Raw genomic sequence first — 27,840 nt, forward strand, 5'->3', positions numbered from 1 at the left:
TAATATATATAAACATCAAAAAAGTCGCAAACAAACTGATGCTTTTAAACAACTTTATGCAGGTCGTGGCTGCGCAAAGTCGCAGTCGTGGAAAAGGTGGTACAGATGCGACAGATCGCATTGGTCGCCAGTCGCAGCAGCACCCTGTCGCTGCCGCAATCATTGAAAGGCGATCTTTAGAAGGAAACAAAAATAAACATATTTTCTTCTGAACTGCCTGGAAGTAGAAGGAACTAAGATTTTTCCTTGTAGTTTAAAAAACAAAAAAAAACTTTAGATGCCTTAAGGTCCCTTGAGGGAGACCAACATAAAGATATTGCTTTGGACTTTCTGGAAAGAGATTAAAAAAAAGATATTTTTCAAAGGATTGTCTGAAAGCAAATGAAAACGAATACATTTATTCCGTTCAATTCAAAAAATTTCAAAAAAACTCAACTGGAGTCTTCTTTCAGAAAGTCCTAAAAGAAATAGTAATTTTTGTCTCCCATCGAAGAAGACAAAAATTTTATAATTTTTTTCCAGGTAGCTGAAGAAATATTTTAACTTGCAAAGTAAATCAAAAAATTTAAAGAAATTAAAAAAGTCAATTGTCTGTAAAGAGAAACAAATGTGGTATTTATTCCAGGTAGTTAACGAATTCAACAAGATAATAGATTTAACAAAGAAAGAATTTTTAAAATCAGAAAAGGAAATCATAAAGAAATCTTGGATGATCAGTGAAATTTTAAACCCAATGGAACAGAGAAGAACATATAAAAGTGAATATTAAGAAAACGACGAGAGGATCCAAAGAAAGAAAAGCAGCAAAGAAATGAGCCAGACATGACAGCTTTAACTTACACAAAAAAAGAGGTAATTGGAACCTTTAAAAAGCGACAAGTTATGAAGATCATAGACACATATGGGAAAATTATCGTTGACAAACATGATCTGAAAAACAGGTGGAAGTCATACTTAGAAAAGTATCACGTACTGACTATAGGAAAAAGCTACAGGCCTACCCTTAAATCCACTAAAATAAATGACAAACAAAAAAGCAGCATAGAGACTGAATTTTTAAAGCTGTTCGATTATGTAGAAATAGCCTGGATTACCGATATCTTTAACAATCAATAACTCTTAAAATATCCCTGAAAAATGGCTACAATCAGAATTCATAGCGTTGCCTAAAGCAAAGAAGTGCGAGGAGTATCGGACCATCAGTCTGATGAGTCATATGCTAAAATTGTTTCATCATCTATAGAAGAAATTATAACAAATGCGATATTCAGATATCCGAAAACAAATTTTGTTTTATAAATGCAGTCAAAGCCAGAGTGTCTCTTTGGAGTTCAAGTCCTAATCCAGAGATGCCGAGACGTCAACTGTGATGTATACATCTGTCTACTCAAATATAAAAAATCATATAAAATGATCAATATCCTGAAAGAGACCGGCTTGGACCATAATATTATTAGATTAAAATTTCAACCTTCTTAAGACTTGATGAAGATAGAACGAAACAGGTGAAAATACAACTTGATGGAGTCAGACAGAGATGTGTTCTCGATTTTGATATTCAACAATATCAGATCAACATCTGGAAAAATTTTCAACGAAGTTCTTAACGGAATAGAAGAAAGTATCTTTTTGAACACCGACGATACCATGGTGACAGCAGATAGCTTAGAGGCACTGCAACCGTTAATGAACCATATCGCGCAGTACAGTCAACATTGTGGTCTTAATATCAATGTAAAGCAAATGAAAACAAATGATCGTTAGCAGAAGAGATAAAAATGGAGATTACCTATATGTCGATGGAACTTATTAAATGTGAATAATAATATTTTACCTTGGAACCATTATAAATGAACAATGGGACAACGCACACGAAATAAAATGTCGTATAGGAAAAAAGGATGGTATTTAACAAAAGAAGTGTCATCTTCAAAAGTCACTACATATTATCTCTTGAAATAAAAGTAAGATTTACAAGTGCTTCAAGAAAAATTCACCTTCAGCGAATTCTCACTAAAAATTTACAGTTGCATGCCTGCAAAGTTTGACTGACTCAACAACTTCTGCCAGCAGACCATGAACAGCGAAAAGCACCAACCCAACCTAACCCAACCTGACTGCAATAGCTGATTTTGCAAACAGAATCATTTTCAGTAATGAGGCCCATTTTCACATCGGTGGCTTCGTTAATAGGCAAAACTGTTGCATTTAGGGCTTAAAAAGTCTACGAATGGTTCACCAGAAAGCAATGTATTCACAACGTGTCACTTTTAAGGTATGTATTATGGTCTGGAGCAATAATTGGACCGTTTTTCTTTGAAAACGAAGAGGGTAATACAGTAACGGTAAATGGCGAACGTTATCGTGTCAAGATAAATAAATAAATAAATGACGCCTATATTTAAGTATTTCTTTGTAAAAATCTACTGCACATCTAATAAATAACTCTTGTACTTAGACCTTAAATAACCAGTATTGCATACCTTAAATTGAAGAGGTAAATTAATATACAAGTTAACACAGTTATAACTGAAGCTCTTTTTAAAGAAAGAAGTTCTATGTTGTGGAATTGTTAAATAATTTTTATCTCGTAAAGAGCGATTATGCACAGCCTTCCCATAAATTAGTTTTTTAAACAAATATATTAGTTGTTGACACATATTTAGTTTTCTAAAAAATAGAGTCAAGTTAAAATTATACCAGTTATCACACTTAAGCCAACCCAACTCTTTTATATTTTCTGAGCCTTGATCAAATTTTCGTAATTTATAAACAAATCTGCAGCATGTATTCTGAACGTATTGTATCCGTTTTATATTTACAACATATAAGAATGGATAATATACTAAGAAACAAAACGAATAAATAGACATAATAAATGACTCACACAATTTTTTTCTGGTTTTAAAATTTAAAAGGTGTGTGCTTGCATATAAAGGCTTCATTCTGAAATAATCTATTTTTAGTAAAGATTTTAAATGTTGTTCAAAATTAAGCTGTACATCCATATACAAACCCAAATTTCTACCGCAGTTAGCAAATGTCAACCGAGTATTTTTAATCTGAATATTAACTTGATTCATGAGTATTGCCCGTTTCTTTTCAGAACAAAACAGTAACATTGTTTTTACAGTAACATAGTTTTTGCAGGATTAATTGTCAGATTATGTTCTGTTGAGTATTGCAAAATATTAGATAAATTTGAATTTAAAATCTCAGCAGCACCATCAGGATAGTCTGGATTAAACTGAAATAATAATTAATTAAAATATTCAATGATCTGAACATGAACCACTTCCAGAACCTTTGATATTACAGGAAGTAGACTAACAGGCCTCAAATCTGGAAAACTAACAGGATTATGTTGTTTAGGCAGCGGGGCAACAAGAGATTCTTTCCAGCAATTTGGGAAATGAGCATGTTCGAGACAACTATAGACAATATGAGTTATATGCAATATTATTACGTGCAAACACAGTTTCACCATCTAAAGTATGTTATCCCATCAATACCCGCAAAATTTGACCCAATATTATTCATTTTAATGAAATAGAGAATAAAAGCGCATGAAATATTAACTCAAAGAGAAAAATTATGTAGTGATATGAAAAAAATATTACTACTAGCATAAAAAGATAGATAGCTAAAAATAAATACTACTTACAAAAAAACACAACATAGGTATAACCATAACTTATAAATCCATAATATCCGTTATTTTAAAATTAATTAAAGACAAATAAAAACACAACTAAAATGCAATTGCCAATATCGAACAGTCTTTTATAATTAACCACTAAAATATCCAATAAAAAAACCTTTTCTATACACCCAAAAATAAATATAATAATTATTAAATTACTATAGCATGCGACCGCACCAAATGCCAAATGCAGATTCATCAAAACAAAACTGAAGATGTATTGCGGCCGACCAGATCAAGCGTATTCATAAACAATAACTCTCAACAGCATAATCAAATAGCTGGTCGACTTCGATAGACAAAAGTTCGAATGATTTCCCGCGAGTAAATTTCGCAGACGTAATAGGCTGAATACTGATGCGGCCGGATCTCTGTCACCTGCTTGATGCGTATTTGGTTCGATTAGATGCGCCAAATTTCGGAAGACAAATATCAATGTGTCTTCTTGGGGCTCGTATACATTAATTGGGTGTCAGCCCTGCATTCGGATTAATCATGTTTAGATACTATACAATAATAGTAAGGAGAGCGACTACGTTCTGTGTTAATTTTTTTTTTTTAATTTTAATTCAACAATTACATGAAATAATTACGTGATAAATTAATGACAAATAACTGGATAATTTTGGATAGACAGTGTCTACCCTGTCTACTCGTACGCTTCGCCACTGGATTCAAGTGTCCAAAGCTAAGCACATGTTTCTTTATTTGCTTAAATACCAGCTTGTATAAAGTTTTGAAATTTTAATTAGATAACACAGTTTCTTGTGCATCATTTGGACCTATTGATCTTGACGACATGTGGTTTTAGCAGGATGGTGCCACATGTCATATCGGACAAGAAACATTGACGATCTTGCACGCTCCTGATCGTATCATTTCCCGACTTGCTGACCAGAATTGGCCTCCACGCTCTTGTGATTTAAGGCCTTTAGACTTGTGGCTGTGGGGCTATCTAAAGTCACCGGTTTATGCCAATAAGCCTGCAGCCATCGAAGCATTGAAAGCCGAAATTAGACACTACATCAATTAAATACTACCACATGCATACAATAACGTTATTGAAAATTTCGTCAAAAGAGTACGTTTACGCCTGCAAAGGCGTAGCGGCATTTACAAGATATTTTGTTTCATACATAATTCCCAAAAATATATGTTCTAAATCAATAAATATTTCAACACTTAAACAAAATTAAATATAAACTGTGATTTTTGAAAATCCATTTTTTTGCTTCAGAAGGTCTATGGTGTCAGATATTGAGATAAGTTTCGACTTCATCGCTTCATTAAAGCAAGATTTCTCAACTCTTTGAATATAGCATTAATATCCTTTTTAAAAGGTATTATTAGCTTTGATAAAAAAATAGTAACCTTTAAACAAACCACGTCTGAAATAATTGATAAAAAAATTAATAAGGCAGTACAGTTTTGAAAATAATTACCAAAAACAGTTAACCAATTATATCTAAAAAATATTAATTAGATCTTTAATTATACAAAATGCTTTTTGGACCCAGTTAATTCTCCGACACACCCTAGAAACGGAAACGACCTTGACTAATCATATCTCATAACATTCACAAGTGGTGCATGTTTACCAGCATGACAATAACTAATAGCACATTTTATTACTTACAAGCTTAACATCTAATCCCAGAAAAGTCTTTTCGTGAAATCTCGAAAAACAACAAATATTCGATAACTTATATATATATAAACCTTTTGTCTTTTAACATAAGTTAAGACATCGCTCTGTTATCTGTTGAATATTTGGGAAATCGCTTAAGTAATTTTTTATTTTTTGAAACTAGCGATAACCCCCTGGATTTTTACTGGTTCTCTATGCAGTTTCATGCATATAGCAAAACGGGATTTTAGTGTAAAATAAATTTGGTGAATGCAACATGAAGTTTGTGAATATTTTTCAAAATACAGGCACGCAGATTTTGGCTGCGGCAACAGGTAAACCCAATTTTCTTAGTTAGCTGATGTAATTTTTTTGTATTAACCAATCTGTTGTTAAGCCAGAAATAATCACTTGGATTTTTATCAATCTGCGGCAAATTGTATAAATATTTTAACAAACATGTCACTTCCTTTATTCTCGTTTCAGTCTGGGTATACGGGATAACAAAAATGCTTATAAATTTGTTACAGTTAGATATTAGGCAATTTTTTGCTGTTTTTACAGGTATACACATTTTTACGTGATAGAAATCTCTTAAAAAGCACAAGAAAATGATAAATATTTAAAGAATCTGCATTTTGAAATTTATTTCTTGTGTAGGTACCTTAGTGGCTGCCTCAGATGGAATGTCTTTTGGATGGACCTCACCCATGGTGCCTTACCTTCTAAGTAATGAAACTCACATACAAACTACAGAAGAACAGGTAAATTATACAAATAATAAATATATACAAAATGCTTTTAAAAGTGCTTTCCTAGATAAACAAATGCGAGATTATATTCATTAGTGGCAATTTTTAAAATTTGTTTTAAAGCTACAATAGATGCATGTGCTGCAACATAATTTAGTTTAGCAAGATGATGTAAGAATACTGCGAATGAAAAAAATTAGTTGTTAGTTGATTAGTGCAAAACAAATTTCAAGAAAATAATGTGATAGATAGTTAGTGGTTAATGTAGGACGAATTATTTTAAAAAATTGCAGCAGATCAAGTTTTTTATAAACAATAATTGAAAAATAGGGTTTAATTCATTGCAATTTAAAATGTTTTGGTTGTCATAAAAAAATCTGTTGATTCTATTAATAATATATGCTTTTGCTGTTTATATTAGTAGCATTTAGTTTTTTTGCATTAAATTTAAGAAAGTGCAGGGTTATAAACTACACATTTAAATGTTAGAATGTTGTTGATCGTAGAACGTTATTATTAGGTAAAACATTAACGTATAATAATAAGTTAACGAAAGTTATTATTATATTAGACTCTAATCTTTACCCATCTATCTCGCAGTTGTACATTAGAAGTTACAGGTGTTAACAAGTTTCGCTGGTTAACGCCTGAAGCTCTTGAAGGTGTCAACCAACTTCGGATCATTGTATTTCATGAGCCATTGATACTACTGCAATAATTTCACTTTGACTCTAATGAATTTGACTCTCATTGTAGAACAACTATCAACAAAGTAAGGAGTAATTTTTACTTTGACTCGAGATGGAGACACAAATTTACAGAATACTATAAATAATATACGAAGTTATCAATACTATAAATAATATTCTGTAAATCTGTGATGGAGATATAAGCTGAAACCTATTACGGAACAATAAAACAAGATATATTCAGAGCAAATTGTTTATTATTAACTTAGCAGACGCCTTTCGGCGTATCATCAGTGCTTACTGAAAGTGAGTTGAATGTGATTTTTTTATTTTTAAAAAAAGAAAATACTAAATTTAAGCATAAGAATATTAATATAAGGCTATCTTAGCTTTTTATGTTCCCAAGATATAAAATCTTCATTTAAATTTATTTAAATTAAATACACATATCGTTATTTATAACATGTGAATAATCTATTTTTTTGTATCCAATTGAATCAAATTGTTAATATAAATATTTAGAATAGTGATATCAGTAGTTCAGTTTAAATCTAAAGCGTCTTTAGAAACAAATATAAGATATGGTTGGATTGAAATGTTTAAAATAAAAAAAAAACAACTCAAAGCAAAATTACGACTTATTTACAATAAAATGCCGTATTTCAAATCTAAACCTACAACTTCTAAGAATATGATATACTCAAATTAAGTATTTTAATTTTGATTCAATAATCACAAATCATCTGTATAAGTAGGTTTTGTTTTATGTTTAATTATACAAGGTGTCTACTATAAAAAACGCCAAACTAAATAGAGGTGATTAAACAAGTCATTTGCAACAAAAAGTCATATCAACTTTTTTCGAAAAGTTGTTGGTTCTTCTGGTATTTAACATTTTGTGATTTTATCAAATTTCTTTGTTTTTTTTTTCATATAAACAAGAATATCTCCGTTATTCTTACCATCACATAAAATGTAGATATACCATCTGAAATAGAATTGAATTTGCTATAAGATAGGTATATTTCAGTTTTTGACTAATTTTTTATACCGGGTGTTATCAGAAGTTAAATGTAACATTTGGGAAATGTGCAAAATTAATGGTATCTTCTTCGTTGTCATTTTTCTAAAATTTGGTAAATAGGGACATGTTTTTTTTTCCGCAAAAACTGGAGTGTATACGTATATAAAGTGGATATCGCATGCTATGTGGGTTACGAGAGGGACACAATTGTAGACACATCTAAAATAGGAAACACAACAACATTTAGATTTCAAATTTGGCGCGAAGCTCACTATTCGAGTCGTGCCGACGTTGGGCGAACTCGGTTTCCCTCGAAATGTTACTCCTGTTTGTGCTCTTCTTGCATTAGTTGGCTGATCCAATTTGATGTATTTGGTGGTTTTATGTTGAATTTCGGCACTGAAAATTTTGAATGCAAATCATCGAGGTAAGTTAGATATTTCATTTGGACATTTACGCCTAAATGTCTGTCGACAAATTTTATAATCACTAAAATAATTCAGTGTTTACATTTCCCCCTAATAAATTTGTTCTTGGGGGAAATGTATACACTCTTTTGGGTAATTGTAAACATGATAAAATTAGTGTCTCGCCGATAATTTATGTAAAATGAGTAATTTCTTTGTCTTGTTGCAGTGTAAAGTTGCCTCGTACTTACGTACTCGTACGAAAAAAGAAGCACCTTCTTATACAACTGAAGATGTTGCGAATGCCTTTGCAGATGTCCAAAATAAAAATAAAACGTATTGTCAAGCAGAAACGTTCTATGGTGTTCCCAGATCAGTTATTTACCAAAGGATAGGAGGAAGAAAGACTCCATTAAATGTGACAAAGGGTGGACGTTCCCAAGTTTTATCCTCAGATATCGAAAATGAAATAGTGAAATGTTTATTGGCACGTACAGCGATGGGTCTACCATGTGACAAAGCAGAACTTAGACAACTGGTTGGAGAGTATGTTAATGCAAAAGGTTGAAGAACACCATTTAAAAATGGAGTACCGGGAGAAGACTGGTACTACTCATTCATGAGAAGACATACAGATTCCGGTTTCTTAAGAGACAGACAACCGGAACATTTGCAAAAACTGCGGAAGGATGCTAGAAAACCTGAGATTGTCTACCATTTTTTTGATGACCTGAAAAGAATCATTAATGAAAACAATTTAGATGATAAAGGAAGTTTTATTTTTAATGCTGACGAGTCAGGTTTTAATAATGATCCCTATCGTATTAGGGCAATTGGAGAGAAAGGAAAGGCCCTGTGCCGGATATCAATTCAAGGGAGCTGGAGTTCAAGCTCGTTGGACTTCCAATAGCGCCTATCCAGGAACTCTATATATGCGGCCTCCACTAATGGATGGATGGAGGAGCCGCAATTTTTCCAGTGGTTTACGACAGGGTTTATACCTCACATTAAAGATTTACGAACTTCCCAAAACCTTCTAGATCAAGCAGCTCTACTGTTGTATGATGGTCACAGCAGTCATATGAGCGTCAGAATTATTGAAGAGGCAATGCACAATAATATTATTTTGATAAAGTTTCCAAGCCATCTTACGGATAAGCTTCAGCCTTTGGACAAGTGTGTCTTAGGACCCTTAAAGGTGAACTGGAATAAACAATTGGTGAGGTTTGTTAAGGACGAATGGGACGAGGGTGTGGACGGCTAACTAAGGAAAAACAACCGAATTACTTGGCATTACTTGGCAAGAGTCTATGGTTTCTAGCAATATTATATCTGGATTTAAAAATACTGGCGTATATCCAGTTGATTGAAACAAATTCCCACAAAATGAATTTACACCAGAAGACTTGGCCAAATACGAAGCTGCCCTCAAAGCTCCGAAATCTGTAACATCCGATGCTATTATTATCCAACCAGTATCCTCTAAATCAACTGTTGTTGCAATTTCTGAACCAAACCCACTTCTACCCACGGTCGACGATCAAATGCCTTCAACTTCATCATGTTGTAGTCAACATCATTCAGTGTCGTCAGCTGAAAGCCGACAGCAGCCTTCTACATCGTCAACTGACTACCAAAAATTATTAGTGGCATCTACCCATAGTCAACAACCATCGACGTCATCGTCTATCAGTAAATCGACAGAAATTACCAATATTTTCTTGCCACTCAGCCGCCGTGAAGATATTATTGAAGAGAAAAAACAAGTCATACCGAGATTAAAGCAACAAAGATATGGAGAGGTACTAACAACCAACCAAGTCTTGGAAAGACTAAGAGAAGCAGAAGAGAAAAAGAAAAATAAAGGAAAAAAAGGCTAATCCGAAAACGGACAACAAAAAAGTTAAAGCCGAAATTGAAAAAAATGAGAAGTGAACCAGTTGCAGATTCGGAAAGTTCTGATGGAGAAATAAGTCTAAGTGATACTGATGATGAAATAGATTGGGCAGAACCGGAAAAACCATATAGATAAAGAGCTTAAAACAGTCGAGATTTCAGACTTGTCCACAGGGAAATTTATTCTTGTGCAGTTCAAAGGTGGAAAGAGAAACACTACTCTTCTTAAATATGTGTGTTTAATTAAAGCTGTGGATGAAAAATTAACGGAAATCAAAGTGACTGGTCTTAAATCCTAGCATGCATCAAAAATGCTTTTCTACATTGTTTATGAGCAAAACTATTTTTTTTATACCTATAATATTATTATAATTATATACTTAGAATAAATTTCTTTTATTAGCGTTCTAAAAATTGTTTAGTTTTAGTTAAAACAGAACTGTTGGAAAATATTTACTTTTATCTCGACTTTTCATTTATATTGCAAGCAAAACCTTTAAGGTCACATTATTTTGGGGTAAATGTAAACACGACTTATATAAAAAAATATTTTGCTACACAGCGACTTTATATAGTTCGTTTATATTTGTCCCAGGTTTTTTTCTGGTAGAGTAAATGTGTCAAGAGATGCTTGTTTACAATTACCCCTAAAGAGTAGGGGTAAATGTAAACGGACAAGCATGACCCTAATAAACATCAAATCACCTTCATACTTAGAACCCCCTAAGAGGTGGCACCAACCCTAAAATCTTAAATAGGCAGTGGTATGTCGTTAGAAGAGATCTTTCGATTTTCTTTAGAATGATACTTATACCGATGAAATTTGGATGCGTAGTGGCAAAACTATGTATAAAGCTCCGCACTGCGCACAGCTGCGGAGCTATATACATCTGCGGGCAAAACCCTTGGATGAAGACCGTAGGTCATAACAACTCCCATCGTAGAGGCCTGTTAGTTTACATCGCAGTATTATAGCCGACTGTTATAATAAAAAACATAATAATAAAATGTTAGTGACAGGTGTTTTTTGTGCATTTTCGAAACCTATGTTTATATTTTTTAAATTTTCGAAAAAAAAATTAATCGGTCAGTTAAGTCTTAATTGTCGGTGCTTGAATAAGTTTTATGGAAACTAAAGCAGGGGCTGGGGAAGTCAATATTCCTCTTAACGCATAAGTTGATAATTAAAAAGCACAAGTAGCGACTATCATGACATGAACTCCGTAAATTATAGGAAGTGGGTCATGGAGAATCTGATTCCAAATTTAAAACCAACAACTGTGGTTGTAATCGATAAAGCCGTATACCACAGTAAATCAATAAAAACAGCGTTTTGTCAAATAAAGTGAAAATGCAAGAATATTTAGAAGAATTGCATACGAAGACTCTACGTTAAAGCCACAAGTATATAATTTACTTAAGTTTTAAGCACTATAGTATAAACGTTATGAAATAGCTGAACTCTTTAAGGCAAAAAGTCATGACATAACGATTACCACGAACCATATCATCTAGATCTAAACCCAATTGAGTTAGCTTGGGCTAAATTAGCCCAAAGGGATATGTAGCAAACAAAAAACGTAAACTTTATTAAAGTTGTGACATACTGTGATGACTTTTTTATAGAATTTTTACCCCACAAATGAAAATGTCGTTGTGAGCATAAAAAAAGAACAAGAATATATTTCAAAAAAATCATTAGTTAATATTGTTGAAGATCAGCTTCTTATTAATGTTGATGGAAGTGAAAGCGAATCAGAAAGTGATACAGATTTTGAACAAAATATAGTGAATTGCTTGAATAGACGAATTATATGAGGCGGATTATGGACCACAAACCACGAAAACCGTCGAAGATGACAAAACCTATCTCAATTTGTAAATTTAACTTTAAAATAAGGTAAGGTGAAGCAACTGCGAACGAAAAACTTTATAGTTAAGTTTTATTTTACTACGAAAATTGTCTCATTTAAATTAAGATGATTTTTAACTTTTGTCGTATAATTGTAATTATTAACCAATCAATTGATACTATTAAGATAACAAAAATACAATATCTACCAAATTTGTATGTACATATTTTTTTACAAGTACATGTTACGCACTTGCCCCACTGATCTGCGGCAAGAGCAGAATGTGCCTTTAATTTTGCTAATAATATTAATACGGGGCTAGTGCAGAAATCCTACACATATGTAATTTTTTTTCCATACGCTTAACTTTACCTAAATATTTTTTAGAAAATGTTACGAAATTTATTTAGAAGGGTCAAAATAATTTCAAATATTTTTAGAGAAAAATTATTTATTTAATGTAAAAAACATGAGTAAAATTAATGCATCGTGTTATTGTTTAACAAAAGTAATCAAATAATCAAAAAAAAAATACTTATGCTATGATTCAAATACTTCAGGAGCTGTCTCAAAAATATACTTTTCGTAATCGACCGTTATTGTTATTTTTGGAACAGGTAGTTTTTTTTCTATGTCCGACAGTAGTATGGTGCAGACATTGTTGGGCTTCAAAATAAAATTACAAACATACAAAAATTAAAATACAAACATATTTGAAAATGTTCTTTTTTCCAGGAAAATTTACTACACAAAATCCCCAATTTGTATTTTGGTATATACAAGTTCGTCAGGAGGTTCGTTTTTATCAAACTCATCCAAATTACTATTGCTTAGCTCGTCAAATTCAACAATTCTATTTTTGCATGTAAGTTCGTCAGTAGATTCGTTTTTATCAAACTCATCCAAATCACTTTTGCTTAGCTCATCAAATACAACAATTCTATTTTCGCTTGAATCACTGTGCCAAGAACTGTTGTCATCTTCAGAACTACTTTCAGTTTTTCTTTTATTATTTTTTTTATGTTTTTTAGTTTTATTTTATGGTTTGCTTTTTTTGGTGTTTTTGAACTTAAAATGTTGTCAACATCCTCTCTTGTTATTACCTCTGCCCCTAAGCATACACGTTTTCTTTTCTTCGAATCGAAGTTATGTTCACGTTTGGTTGACCTCAATAACAACTCTTCAAATGAAAGATCCGGTATCTTGTGTGTTTCTTGAGATGTTGGTATATTTGACGAGCTTAAAGTTGGCTCTTCTTCATAGGTGATTGAATTTTTATGATTTTTTGCTGATGTGCTAGGCATAGTTAGGTCAGGATCTTCAGATCTAACCACGTTACGAGTTTTTGCCAACGCTGGAAAACTATTGGATCAAATGAATCTTGCTGAATAATATTCCTATTTACCGGAACTATCCCGCTTTAGTAAAACCACTCACTAATATTTCGGGCCTGGTTTCTTCCCATATTTCCCCTATCATCTTTGAAAACATACTTTTCGTTACAGCAGCCCCCACATTTTTTCTCTGCCATTCAACAAGTTTAGTATCCCAACGGGTCTTAAGTGATTTAAATACACACAAATCTAAGGGCTGGAGTAGGTGACTGGTGTGAGGTGGAAGTTTAAGTATCGTAATATGGTTTTCAATAGCTATATTTATGACATCTGGTCCAACATGACTAGCCGTGTCCGTCATAAATTACTAATACTGGTCGTTCTGGACCAATAACCTTTAGAAAACTGTTTTTCAAATAGTTTTTAAATACAGTTGTCTCCATCCATCCTTTAGGAGTAGCAGCGTAAGTAGTATCTAAAAACTCCGTACCCCGTGGAGCAGTCCACTGCTCCCAAACATGTTTACCTTTAAAGATAATAAGTGGAGGCGCTTTTTCACCACTTGCGCTGCAGCACATTAGAACAGTTGTATTTTGTTTTTCAGGCCCACTAATGGTTCTTGTCGATGGAGCTCCCCTCTGTCCGACAATTTTTGTTTTTGAAGGATCTGTACAAAAACTGCTTTCATCCAAGTTCCAAACCTGTGATGGGCGCTCTTGCAAACCAAGCTTATTTATTGTTTTTTCAAGTAAATCAAAATAGTCGTAGATTAGGAATGCGTCAAGAGTTTTTTTTCTGGCAAATTCAACACTCTGGGGTTTTTTAATAGAGAGGTTATGCCTACGCTTGAAATTAAAAAAAACAGTCTTCTCCTGATTTACCATCTTTAAACTGTGTTTTAATGTTATTTTCTTTAACGAAATCTGCTACAAGCTGCAACACTTCTTTCCTAGATAGGCCGAAACCCCATTTTTCCATGGTGCGAAGACCATTTGCAAGTTTTTCTTCTTCATGTTGAGGAATGTCTTGAGTTCTTCCATAGCTGGAATTTTTCGTCCTCTTCTGCCTTTAAGATGATCATGAAGAGTACTTCTTGGAATTTTGTACACTTTGGTAGCTCGGTATAAAAATCAAAGATCAAAAAAAACTGTTAAAAAAGTAATTATTTAAAAAAATATTATGTTGAATATAAACTATTGTACCTAACATACTTACTTACCAGAAATAATATAATAATATTAACGGATTCGGTAAATTTAAATGGATTAATTTTCGCCCGTGACCTTGCTCGAGAAGTTGCAAAACATATGTGACACTCGCACACCTATAACATCAGTGAAACAGAATAAATCAGCTCGCTGTTGTTTAAGATTCGCGTCACAAGTATTAAAGATATCAAATAATAGATGGCAGCACATCTTTCAAAAGTAATAGGTTTTTAGGGTCAACTTCTGCACTTGCCCCGGTATCGCACTTGCCCCACCTTACCTTATTATACGGATTTTTAAATATTATTTCATCCTTTATCTATGAAATAAATAAAGGGAGGGCCATCTATTGGTCCAATTTTTACAGCCTGTCGTTAGTGGCGATGTCAACTTTAGCACCATATGTTGTTGATATACAACATATGGTGTTATAGGTTAGTTCTAACCTTCCGCTGAACAAATATGAATCGGTTTTCTTTAGAACAACAAGCTTTGAAATACTAAATACTTATTTTGAATGTCGGTCTCTCATGAGTGACACAGTGCGAAAATTGCGTACAAAATTTGGAAGAAATGAAGCGCCCATCGCGCGTGCTGTTGGAAAATTGATGCGTAAAGCTCGTGAAACTGGGATGCTGGTCGATGCCAGACGTGTGCCGCATACACGTCCGGTACGTACAGCTAAAGCAATCGCTGCAGTGACCGAAAGTGCTTGTCAAAACCCCAGAACATCGACCCGGCGCAGAACTCAACAAGTGGCCATTTCACGAACCACTTAGAGTTTACGTACAAAATCCAACTCATTCAGGAATTAAAACCGAATGACCTTGCACAACGTTTACGCTGCGCAGAGTGGGCTTTCAATGAGTTGAAGGATGACCCAAATTTCGCACGAAAAATCGTCTTTTCTGACGAAGCGCATTTTTATCTCGGCGGCTACGTTAACAAACAAAATTGCAGAATTTGGAGAACTGACAATCCACACGTCGTCGTACAGAAGCCAATGCATCCAGCCTGAGTCACTGTGTAATGTGGATTTTGGAGTAGTGGCGTGATTGGTCCTTTCTTTTTCGAAAATGCGGAAGGTCGCGCCGTGACAGTCGATGGTGAACGTTATCGCAACATGATAACTGACTTCTTGCAGCAAGAATTGGAAGATATCGGTCTCGACGAATTATAGTTTCAACAAGATGGCGCAACTTGTCATACTGCCGGGCGTAGCATCAACCTTCTGCGCACAAGATTCAACGACCATATGATTAGCCTTTTCGGCGATGTCCATTGGTCTGCTCGCAACTGTGATTTGACGCCGCTAGACTTTTTTTTGTGGGGTGCCTTGAAGAGTGCAGTTTATGCCAACAATCCCCAAACAATTGATCACTTGAAACAGAATATTCGTGCCACAATTGCCCAAATTGACCAGGAAACAGTGGACAAAGTGCTTGAAAATTGGTGTTCCAGGATGACCTACAGCCGAGCCAGCCGTGGCCAACATTTGAATGAAATCATTATCCATAGTTAATCGCAAGAAACACTGTATCAAATAAAGTGAAATTCTATTTTCTGTTTATCGTTTTCTGTCCCCGTTGTACATTGACTCATTCAATCTTTCATCTGCGCATCTCATCGGCTACTTGGATATGGTTGAGTAGTAGTATGATGTCATTAAAGCTAGTACTTTTTAAGATTTTGGCATTTAAGTAGAACATTGTTTTTAACCCTCGTAAGCTATAAATGAAAAGCTTCAAAATAAAAAGTTTTGATGGAATAACCTTGTATATTAGTTAAAACAAGGAATTTTTTAGGCAGAATGGTTAGAAACAACGTCTCTAGTTGGTGCTTTCTGCGGACTTCCTTTTACGATATACTTCGTAGACAAAATAGGAAGGAAAAAATCCTTACTTTTAGCTGCTGTTGTAGTGCTATTGAACTGGTTGGCCATTGGACTGGGTGATAGGATTGAATATATTTTTGTAGCCCGGTAAGTTATCTAGTATTTTAAGTTATTACTTTACCAAAAATTATTAAATATAAGGGTTATAACTATTTTTTCATAAAACTAATAGAACGAGTTCTCTTATCCTTAATGTACATTAATGAAAAAAGAAACTGGAGTTTAAATTACCTAAAAAAATTGGAAAACTAATGTTATATTACTACTAGAAGTTATCTAGTTAAACTGCAATTAAAGCCTCCAGGCATTCCATTATCATTTTTTAATTTCTTTAAATATTCCATTAATGCTTACTATATTCATAATGCAAGATGGTAGTTTAACTGTGGTATCATAATATCTCAGCAATAGATAATTTAGAAGCTTCGGGTTAGGTTTTGGTGACAAGATTTCTCAAAAGATATTGATGGAGAAGTTTCTAGCTCTGTCTCTAAGGGACGAAATTGTTATGGCCACGAAAAATAGATGTTTTTGTATAAAGGCCTCAATTCTATTGATAAAGGTATTTCTAACTTTGATTTTGCTTAACCGAATTGGATGAACTTAATTTCATTTAAGACATGGAGGTTTGTTAGTTAAAAGGAAATAATCGCTACGTCACATTGATTTCCTGTCTCGGTTATTGTTTCCTAACTTATTTCTTACGATTTTTCTCTTCAAATTTACTTGGAATGATATAATTGTTATATCATAATCAGAAAGAGGCATGAATTTAAAAAAAATTTAAATGATTCAATAGGATTTATTAATTTCTTTCCAAGTTATAACGAAAAGAATAATAGTGTACCTCAAACTTACTATACGATAATAAATTTTATGTGGATGGATAGTTAAACCTCCTAGCAGAGTTATTAAAAATTTCCAGTAATTTCTTCTGATCACTTTTATCTACAAACCCCCTTGGATTATTCAATGTTGAGTAACCTTGCTAACCCTATCGAAGACCCTGGATACATTGATTATTAGAGAATATTAGAAAATAAAGAAATATTTTTGATACATAAAAATCATATAAGGAGAAGATGTATCACATTTGTAAATGGATGCCACTCTTTCAAAGATGAAAAAAGAAAAAATAATTAAGATCTTTTAAAAAATTAATAAGGTAGGTGAATACGATATGCGCTTATTTTGGTTATTTTAAGAAACTTGGCGACACACACCATATCCATTTTTTGTTGTTATCCTAACGTCATATTAATGATGAATGAATGAATGAATGAACAATTTAATGAACAGTTGCGATAAAAGAGTTATGATAAACTGACATGCTTTGTGTTATATTAGAGAATAATAAAATGTGTATTGAACTAAAAAGGGATAGATTTAAGGTAAGAGCTTAGACAAAAATATCCTAACCTAAATTGACTGCATGTGTAGCAATATGCTTACCATGTAATGCTGGCAATAATGCCGGTAAATTACTTATTGGTATAAATTATTACAGATATGACTAGTAAGACAAGAAACCAAGGCATTCAGAGTAAATGGAGCAGGGAGGACTTAAAAAATGCAGTTGAAACTTTGCAGGAAGGTCGAATGTCTCGTCAAGGTGCTTCAAAGACATTTTCAATACCAAGAAGAACTCTGTCTCGGTATGTTGATAAAAACCAAATTAATAAAGCAGTAATAAGGCGGAGACCAGTACTAACTGTAAATCAGAGAAGTAAACTGACTGGAAGAATTATCAGTTTGGCGGATGTTGGCTCCATTAACATCTAGGACAGTCCGACGGTGTGTTTTTTTAAATTTTTGTATCGTGAATGGTATACAAAATAAATTTTCCACCATGTCTCGAATGGCTGCTCGGTATTGGCTTGATGGATTTTTAAAACGAAATCCTAACATAAGGCGAAGAAAAGCTCAAAGTATGATAAATTTAGCTCAAAGTATGATAACAGTTTTATCGCTAATGACCATTTTAAAAATTTAAAAAAAATTCTTTTGGAACTGGATCTTATGGAAAACCCAGAAATGTTTAATGTCGATGAAAAAGGCTGTAGGCTAAGCTTACATCATCAGCAAAGTGTGCTGGCAAAAAAAGAAGCGAAACGTGTACACCTTGCAGCTCCAGAACGCGGAGAAAACGTTACAATTGTTTCTTGTAGTAATGCTTCTGATAATTTCATTCCGCCTACAATTCTGTTTAAGGAAAAAAGAATAAAACCTAAATGGAAGGACATCTTACCACCAGGATCACTTATCCTTATGACGCCGAAAGGTAGTATGAACATTAACATATTTTGCACTTAAATTAAGCATATGGCTAAGTATAAACCAATAAGCAGCAGAAGAACATGACATTGAACTTTATTGCCTACCAAATAACACTACACACGAGCTACAACCTATGGACAATTCGGTCTTTTGAATAATAATATTTAATATTAAAATTTGTACTCCAGTGCTGGACAAAATCTAAAGATAGAATCATCATAAAACAGTGATTTGGTCAATTTTTTGGGGTTGTCTGGGATAAAAGCGTCAACAATCAAAGATCCGAAAAAAACAGAGAAATATCATTAGCTCTTTGTGTAGTGACAGCTCAGATGAAGAAAACACATCTTCATTTCTGAATATCTCTGATTCAGATACAGATTTATGTTCATCAGAAACTCTTCTGAATACATCAATATCCGAAATGTTGGAAAGACTGATGTAGCACAAATCAGAATTCAGAAAAATTAGACCAATATTGAGTAAGTAATTAAATTTAAGTATCTGGGATGTATGTTGAACCAAAATTGGGATCCAGATCAAAAGATTAAATGTAGAATACAACAAGCAAGAGCAACCTTCCTTAAAGTCAAAAAATTCCTCAAAAATAAAAATCTTAACTTCAAAGTACGATACAGAACAATAACATGTTACGTTTGGTCAGTTCATTTATAGAATATATAGGCCTGGACATTAAAAGATCCTCCAATTTATTTACAAGATCCATAAATAAATTGGAGGCATTCGACATGTGGTGCCTGAGAATAAGCCTGAGAATATCATGGGTAGATCATATAAGAAAAAACAAGTTCTTCTAAGGGCATTATTAGATCTCGAGTTTTTCGAAGTAATAGTAAGTAGAAAAATATTATAATATTTGCCGATGAAGCCATGTTCTGTTTGAATGGTTGTGTGTACAGACAAAATTGTCGATATTGGGCAACAAAATCCGCATTGGATGATGTAGGTAACACCCAATACCCTCAAAAACTAAATGTGTTATGTGGAATAGTGCGCGGAAGAGTAATAGGTCAATTTTTCTTTGATCAGACTTTAACAGGACAAGTGTATCTCGATTTTCTCCAATTTAAATTAGTTCCAGCATTACTAGCTTTATTTGCAAATTCATTGGACCCAGACTATCCTGAGGGTGAACTAATTTTCCAGCAAAATGCCACTGTGCGTACATTTTTCGATGTAACCTTTCTCAATCTGTTGATAGGAAAAAAAAAACCCATCGAATGGCCTGCTAGATTGCCTGACCTAACACCAATGGACTTTTTTTTGTGGGGATACCTCAAGTCGAAGGTATTTGTTAATAAGCCAAATAATCTAGACGAGTAAAAAAAAATTCGCAGAGAAGAGCACGCCGCGCCGTAACTCTGGAAATGATTGAAAACGTGCACTAAGAGTGTATTGATCGCCTTGGATATTGTGAAGACATGAATAGCAACAATTTTGAACATTTAATTTAATTTGTGTTCTTTTTTTATTTGTTACATTAATGGTGTTTTTTTCGATAACTGTTGCCTTTCAGTATAGGACATAATGCAAGAAACATATTATGTAGAATTCCTCGTGAAATATGAAGGTGAGGGTGAATAATGAATATTCTGTTTCGAAAAATATTATTTTTGGTATCCCACAAGGGTCGATTCTAGGCCCATTATTATTTATTATATATACTTCAGATTTACCCGGTCTTGTTGAAGATTTTGAAATACAATGTGACACTCAATACATACATTATTCTGACTCTGATAATTTTAATAACGTGGCTGATACTATTAACGCTCATCTGAACGTAATAAATTAATTTTCGAAAGAGCATAACCTTGTCATTAATCCTAATAAAACAAAAATGGTTTTGTTTTCAAACCGAGGATCACATAAAAATATAATGGGAACTGTTCACATTCAATTGGATAACGAAACTATTTTGGTCTCTGATACTGTGAAGGTTCTGGGACTTAAAATATAATTTTTTTTAAGATTTAAGAAATATGTTAATACTCTTCTGCAGAGGTGTTATTAACGCATGCGTATGCCGTTATGCCAATAAACACATTTTAAATTTTAAAACTAGGAAAAAATTCGTAGTGGCTCTTGTTTGATCTATTTTAAATTACTGCCTTATAGTTTATTATCCTTGCTTAGACCAAATAAATCGTTACCGCCTGCAACGCGTGCAGAATACTTACTGTAGAGTTATTTTTAACCTTGGAAAGTTTGATCATGTATCAGACTCTATATTTCAGTTGAGGTGGTTTTAAAGGTAGCGTTTTACCTATTTAAATTCTTCACTTCTACTTTTCTTTATCAATTATATGTTAGTAAAAGTTCTGAATATCTTTTTGAAAAGTTACTAGTTTTTTTTTTCTGGTTTTCTCCGTTTAAACTGTGATTACAACACTACGATGATTGATCGTAGATTATCGGAGGCCACTATATCTTTAATATGTATTGACGAAAACCCCCCAATTTGTATCCCTGATGATGGACATGTTCTATGTCCGAAACATGTAGGATTAATAATTTTTAAATAAATTTAGTGGAGAATGACCGAAGCATTTTTAGTTACCCATTTAAAAAAAAAAAAAAGTTGATGGTCAAAATGTATGTTTTGAGCAACCGTGTATATACAAACTTCACGTATAAAAAAGCGCAACTTAAAATGAAAATCAACGGGTCCGAACGTTTTTGCAAAAAACCCATCGCTTAATTTTAAATCAATTTAGACCCAACTTGTAGGACGCACTGTATACGTAAATGAATAAGAAAGTAATATTTTTCTAAGCATCGTACTCTAAGCACGCATCTTTTAGGTACCAGAGAGTAGAAATTAGAAAGTAGAGAGTATAAATTAATACGTATTTTTTAATTTAGATTTTCACTGTTCTTTTAGATTTTTCGCCGGTATGGCAGGCGACATGTCATTCGTGGCAGCCCCAATGTACATAGCAGAAATAGCCGACTCCAAAATCAGAGGATTCCTATCGTCAATCATTTACATTATGATGCTTCTAGGATTAATTTTGGTTTATATCCTGGGCCCATATGCCCCCTTTTATGCTATACCTGTTGCTGGAGCAATATTAGCAAGCGTACAGTTGCTAATTTTCACTTTCCAGCCTGAGAGCCCTTATTATTTGATCTATAAAAACAAGTAAGTTATAAAAAGGGTTTTAAACAAATATATTTGCAAGGACTTTTCAGGCCTGAAAAAGCAAAGGAATCTTTGAGGAGGCTCAGGGCACCAGGGGCAGACTTGGATAAGGAAATGAAGGAGATTTCAGCTGGGATTGAACGGCAGAAAAAGGAAAAGGGAAGGCCGCAGGATTTGTTTTTGGTCCGCAGCAACCGCAAGGCTATTTTCATTATGGCTGTTTTAAATGTTGGTTAGTATATAAATTCTGAAATGATTTTATGGTTTGTTATCTCATATTTGAGCCTGGTCAAAAAATGTAATTCATTGCTTTTAATCGGTAAAAATTTACTAGATTAAAAAGCAACATTCAAAAGCCTTAAACTTCTTTTTGGTTTACTAAAGAACCATAGCCGTTTTTGGAGCGGTTTTTAAAAAAAGTTTTTTTTTCTTACAGGCAGCTGCCAGTTTATCAAAAAATTATTTTATACGTTTTACACTAACATAAATAAAATTTAAAGTTCAATTAACATTTTAAAAATAAAAATATCTGAATATATAACTGTGTGATGCTATAAAGATCTCCTGGTAATGCAATAGACAGCCGGGTGTATTAAAAGAATTCTTTCATCTTTGAGTAATTTAGTGGCTACAAAAGTGAAGGTCCATCTCCGATCACCTTTTACAAGATTAACCTACTTAGATACCGGTAAAGGCGTTGGCTTTGTACCAAGGTTGTTTACACACTCATAGTTGCAACGACATAGGCAGATCAACGCTCTATCTTTTTACAAAAAAAAACGAAAAAACGTCCGCTGCAAGCGTACCATTGTCATGTTTTGATAGGGGTCTAAAATAGTCCGCGAGCTTAATTAAAGACTACATATTGTGGTTAGACAACAAGCTTCGCAAATACATTTACAACTTCTAACAATAACTTTAAAATAACGCAAACGGATATTTATTAGCACCAAATTTGCTAAATTTGCTAGGTTAAGGATATACCAACGCCTCATGAATGAGAGATCATATTTGATATCACAAAGTAAGGAAATTTTATTGACAGGTTGTAGGGCATTCTGTGAGTGGGTTTGGGACTATTATGAGCACATTTACTCTCCTACGAGAGGGAGAGAAAAGTAGGCTGGGTTCTGGTGTATATCCTGGGAAGAATGTATACAATAAGAACAAAAAAATTAAATTATGATACAACATAAAAACTCTACATTTGGTACCCTAGTTGTAATATTTGACATATCCAGTAGCTTAGTGGTGAGTTTTTTATGCTGGTCAGTGGTGATGCCAAGCAGGACTTATATTTTTCGATAAGCCTGTTGATTCTGACCTCCGATTATGATGGTAGACTTTAGATAAATTTGGAAAAAGCTCGGAAATATGATACCTACATATTTTTACAGAACAAATTCTCATAAAGTAAAAAAAAATTCAAAAGTAGAAACAAATATCCATACACATCCAATATACAGGCTGGCCAATATATTTCTTGGGTTCTGAAATATCTGTGGTCGAACCGTAGTTAGTAGAGAGGGAAGTTGTTCGCTATTGTTCCTTGCTATGAACTCTAGTTGTACAGAAACGCTATTGTTCTCTTCTTAACTTGAAGCCCGATTTCGTATTGCAAGTTAATACATCGATTTCCACACCCAAGACCTGAGTTGGCCAGACGTATATTAATATTAGACGCGTATTGCTATTGTCTAACTATTTGCACTTTATCTAATTTCGAAGGGTACTACTTACAATAAAATTATATTCCAGATTTTTAATTACCAGAGTTTATTTATTTAACGCATGTATTCAAAGAAGATTGAGTTATTATAGGAGTTGCCCTGCCTTGTTTCTATACAATTTTATGAATAGACTACAGGGAGATCATTTGGTTTGTTAAATTAAATAAACCAGTTAATTTGATTAGTATTCAGGACAGCTGGCCAACGCAATTATATAAGTCTTTTGATAGTACAGCGTAGATGTGATAGTCAATGATGATAGATGCAAAATTGTTCGAACATAATGCAAAGAAGCATTTCACATAAAGAAAAATTAATAGTAAATATAATACTGAATAATATTTTCACCAAGAAATTTCATATATTTTATCGATGCTTGTTTCCACTTGGATTCAATTTGTATCTATTTCCTTAGTTGCTTTTTGGAGCAGTTTCATTCCACTTGAAACTACAAAAGTTTAACACTAAAAAAGACAGAAAACCAATTGTTGACTTAAAAAAGCGTCTATAAGAAATACGTGTTTCTTGCATTAGAATTATTTATTTATGGATAATAATATTTTTAATGATGATGATAAAATTAAATCTAATTCTACTTAGGTTCTTTATTCCTAATGCCAGCAACAAACTGTTAATAGAAAGAAATCAATTTCTAAAATTCTAATAAACTCTTCTACTCGTAGGTATTAAAAATCTACTAAATTTGTACATTTACTTTTGCATGTTCTGTAAGTTCTTTATAAAGCTATTAAGTTGTTTTGGATTGATTTTTTCCCTTCTCGTTTCTAATTGTCTAACACTTGTAAAACACGTATTTTCCTTTTCTCAAAACTGGTAAAGGTAATTCACCTCACTGTTACATGCAGTAAAAAAAATTGTAATCTTAATGAGAGACTGCCTAAATTTCATTTCTGATTTTCAGTTTTAATTTAGAAGCTAGGTGCACAAATAAACAATTTTTTTCTTTCGTTGATAAGATCTACTTAAATATAAATAAAAGTTATTTAGAATTTGTGACTTCCTCAAAGCTTCTGATTGTCTGATTCATCGATTATGAAAGCTAGAAAAACTAAAGACTTGTAGAATTAGAAGTTTTTTTTTAGATTGGTTTACTATGGCCAGTTTGTCACTAGACCGTTTGATCATGTATCAAACGTCAAGTGTTACATGAATCTCACTGAAAAGTAAGAATCATTGAAACAGTAATTAAAGAAACTATTTAAATTTGGTATAATTCAATATGACGCCTATAAAAAAAAAAGTTAATGATGGTTGCCAAAAAACAAAACGCCATAAAAAAAAGATAAATTATTTTTAAATTTTCTTTTGTTTTTTGTGCAGAAACAGAAATATTTGGAATTTATTTGAAAAAATGTTAATCAGAAGACACATCAAATTATGCAAAATTATCATATTTTAACGGATATTGTATCATTTAGGGTTTCCGAGATCCCAATAGTTACCAATTAAAATTTTCATGTAATGGACATTTTATAATTAGATGACGAGACCGCTTTATTAATTGCATAAAAATTACAATTTTATTAAAAACGTCAATTAAGTAAAGTAATTAAAACGTCTATCGTCACGTTTACACCATCGATTCTAGTACTGCTCTTTGAGGGATGCTGGTTTCTAGTACGTTTCCATTACTTTTATATTATTTTGTTCCTGTTTTCTGTCTGTAAATGCTAAATCTCTTACTTAAGAGATCAAACATTTGACGATTTTCATTTATCTTAACTAACTCAAAACATTACTCCTTTTTTACAGGTCAACACATGGCTTGCATCAGCGTAATGTACATGAACCTCCACCCCATCCTCAACGCAGCTGGCTCCATCTACCTAGACAACAACATAACTGCCATAGTATTCGCAATTATAATGCTTCTAGCCTCCCTTTTCTCCTCTTGTACCATAGATAAATTCGGTAGAAAGAAAATCCTTATTGTATCAAGCACATTATCCACCATCTGCCTATTGGCACTTTCAGTATATTTCCATTTGCAATATTTAGGCTATGACGTGACTGGAGTAAGTTGGATCCCTATTGCGTCTGTTTTGGTATATGCTGCAGCATTTAAGTATGGATTGGGGTTGGTGCCGATAGTTATTACAGCAGAAATCTTTCCCGCTAAAATGAAGGCCATCGGTATGACTGTGGCTGACGTGATGTTTGTTATTGGTGGAATACTATCGATCCAGTGCTATCAGATTTTGCATGAGTTTGGCATGCATGTTCCGTTTTATTTATTTAGTTTATGTGCTCTGTTGGTCAGTCTTTATTGCGGACTGTGCATTCCTGAAACCAAAGGAAAGAGCTTGGAGGAGATACAGTTAATGCTTAAAGGAGAAAAAGTTATTAGTAAGGAGGTGAAGGTTGCCGATGCTGAAAAGGAAAATAGAATCTGTTGATTGCAAGAAAGGAGAGGTTTATGGCTACTAAGTTTTGTATCGTGTCCACCCTAGGGTCGAATGCGCAGATATTTAATTCCATTTGGATAATTTTGATGAACGGTTGTATTTTAATCTGGTAATGCAATATTGCAGATTTGTAAAATTCTAAATAAACTGTTTGAATGATGATTTTTTGAAGTTTTTTTTGACAATTGTAAAAGTATAAAAACGATAATAATAAGGAGGAAACTAGAAGTAAAGTAAATAAAAACACAACAAAATATAAAGAATCTTAAGATATCGTTTGAAATGTTATATATGATAGTACCCTGATGAAACTAAATTGAAGGAAATACATCCAAATTCGTAAGAAGGATCAGGAGCTTCTTAAGACTATTGACAATGATACAATTAAACTTTTGGTAATTTTAGTTGAGTGACAAATTTAATTATGCGATTTTCAAATGGCACCATTGTTAAGGCAGATGATCGTGGAATTTATCAATAAAAAAATTCAAAATTCAAATCTTTATGATCCAAAATTGACACAATACAGTGTTTTACAGTGTGAATTCATCCATGTTCAAAGAAGCTAAAATTTCAAATAGTACATACCTAAATCTACACTATCACTAAACCTAGTTTACATACTCAAAAACATGATTAAGTATAAAAAACAGTAACAGAAATAAATATATACGTTACAGCTAGTGTGTGCGTACAGTCTGCCATTCCAAAACTTCTGGACAGTCTTATTTATGACCAAATTAATTTTTATTGCAAAGAACTTCTGTTAAGTAACCAGCATGGCTTCAGCAAGTTCGCTATTACAAACTTGTTGTTGTATCAGGGTGCTCTGTTAAATGCTTTGGAGAGCGGTGAACAAGTGGATCTAATATATACAGACTTTTCCAAGGCATTTAACAGTGTCAACCATAGTTTATTACTAGAAAAATTGAGACTTTTTGGATTTTCAGATTGTTTGGTGGCCTGGTTTGCGAGTTTTCTTTCTGACGAATTTCAGCAGGTACAAATTGGTGATAAGCTAAGTTACACCTTATCAGTGTGACCTCTGGGGTTCCATAGGGTGGTCATTGTTCTCCCCTGTTGTTCAATATTTTCATTTATGATATTTTGGTTTGGTTTGAAAATAGTAATTTTTTGTTATTTGCCGATGATTTAAAGTTCAGAACAAGACATGGGTCTCTTGCAAGTTGATCTGAATAGATTGTGTGAATGGTGTGTTGGTGATAGTTTGGCTTTGAATGTGGGTGAATGCAGTTACATTAGTTTCTACTAAAGAAACAAACAGGTAATGTCCTCCTATACTATTGATAATGTTCATCTTATAGGTACACTGAAGTAGTAAAGGATCTTGGTATCTTTTTTGATGAACAATTTAATTTTAATACCCATGTGCATACTATTATAACTAAAGCATCTAAGGTCCTTGGTTTTGTCGTGCGCAATTGTAAAGACCTGTCGGTTAAAACTTGCAAAAGGTTGTACATATCACTTGTTGTCTCTTTGTTGGAGTATGGATCAATAATTTGGTCTCCTCTTTACATGAATAATTGTATGGCACTGGAGAGAGTTCAAAATAAATTTCTACGATTCTGCCTTTATAAACTTCACATTCCAGTTCCTAATGACCATTTTTATGATGAAGCAATGAACTTGTTGAATATGCGAAGTTTACTTAAGAGACGCACTGAGAATGATTTAATGTTATTTTGAGAATGATTTAATTGTATTTATAAACTTTTGAATCGTCTTGTGATTTATCTTGAACTACTTAATAAAATTTCATTTAACATTCCACACCGTAATCTGAGGGTAAATCGATCGTTTTCTTTGCCTCATCATCGTACCAACTATGCT

The 27,840-nt window shown here is 33.1% G+C and overlaps 1 protein-coding gene across 2 annotated transcripts; it reads left to right on the top strand.

The window, feature by feature from the left end:
• Window positions 1-5,364: 5,364 nt before the first annotated feature.
• LOC126746153 (facilitated trehalose transporter Tret1-like) lies at window positions 5,365-26,148 on the top strand. 2 transcript variants are annotated; one of them, XM_050454280.1, is made up of 6 exons: window positions 5,365-5,665; window positions 5,991-6,094; window positions 16,299-16,474; window positions 21,570-21,830; window positions 21,881-22,062; window positions 25,334-26,148. In XM_050454280.1, exons 1-6 carry the CDS (start codon window positions 5,608-5,610, stop codon window positions 25,975-25,977), a joined length of 1,425 nt encoding a protein of 474 aa, XP_050310237.1. In that variant the 5' UTR covers window positions 5,365-5,607; the 3' UTR covers window positions 25,978-26,148. The 2 variants fall into 2 exon arrangements, with proteins under 2 accessions (XP_050310237.1, XP_050310238.1); XM_050454281.1 differs by lacking the exon at window positions 5,365-5,665 and adding an exon at window positions 5,793-5,894.
• The last annotated feature ends 1,692 nt before the right edge of the window (window positions 26,149-27,840 follow it).

Source organism: Anthonomus grandis, chromosome 17 (genome assembly GCF_022605725.1).
Source record: "Anthonomus grandis grandis chromosome 17, icAntGran1.3, whole genome shotgun sequence".
NCBI classification, from domain to species: Eukaryota; Metazoa; Arthropoda; class Insecta; order Coleoptera; family Curculionidae; genus Anthonomus; species Anthonomus grandis.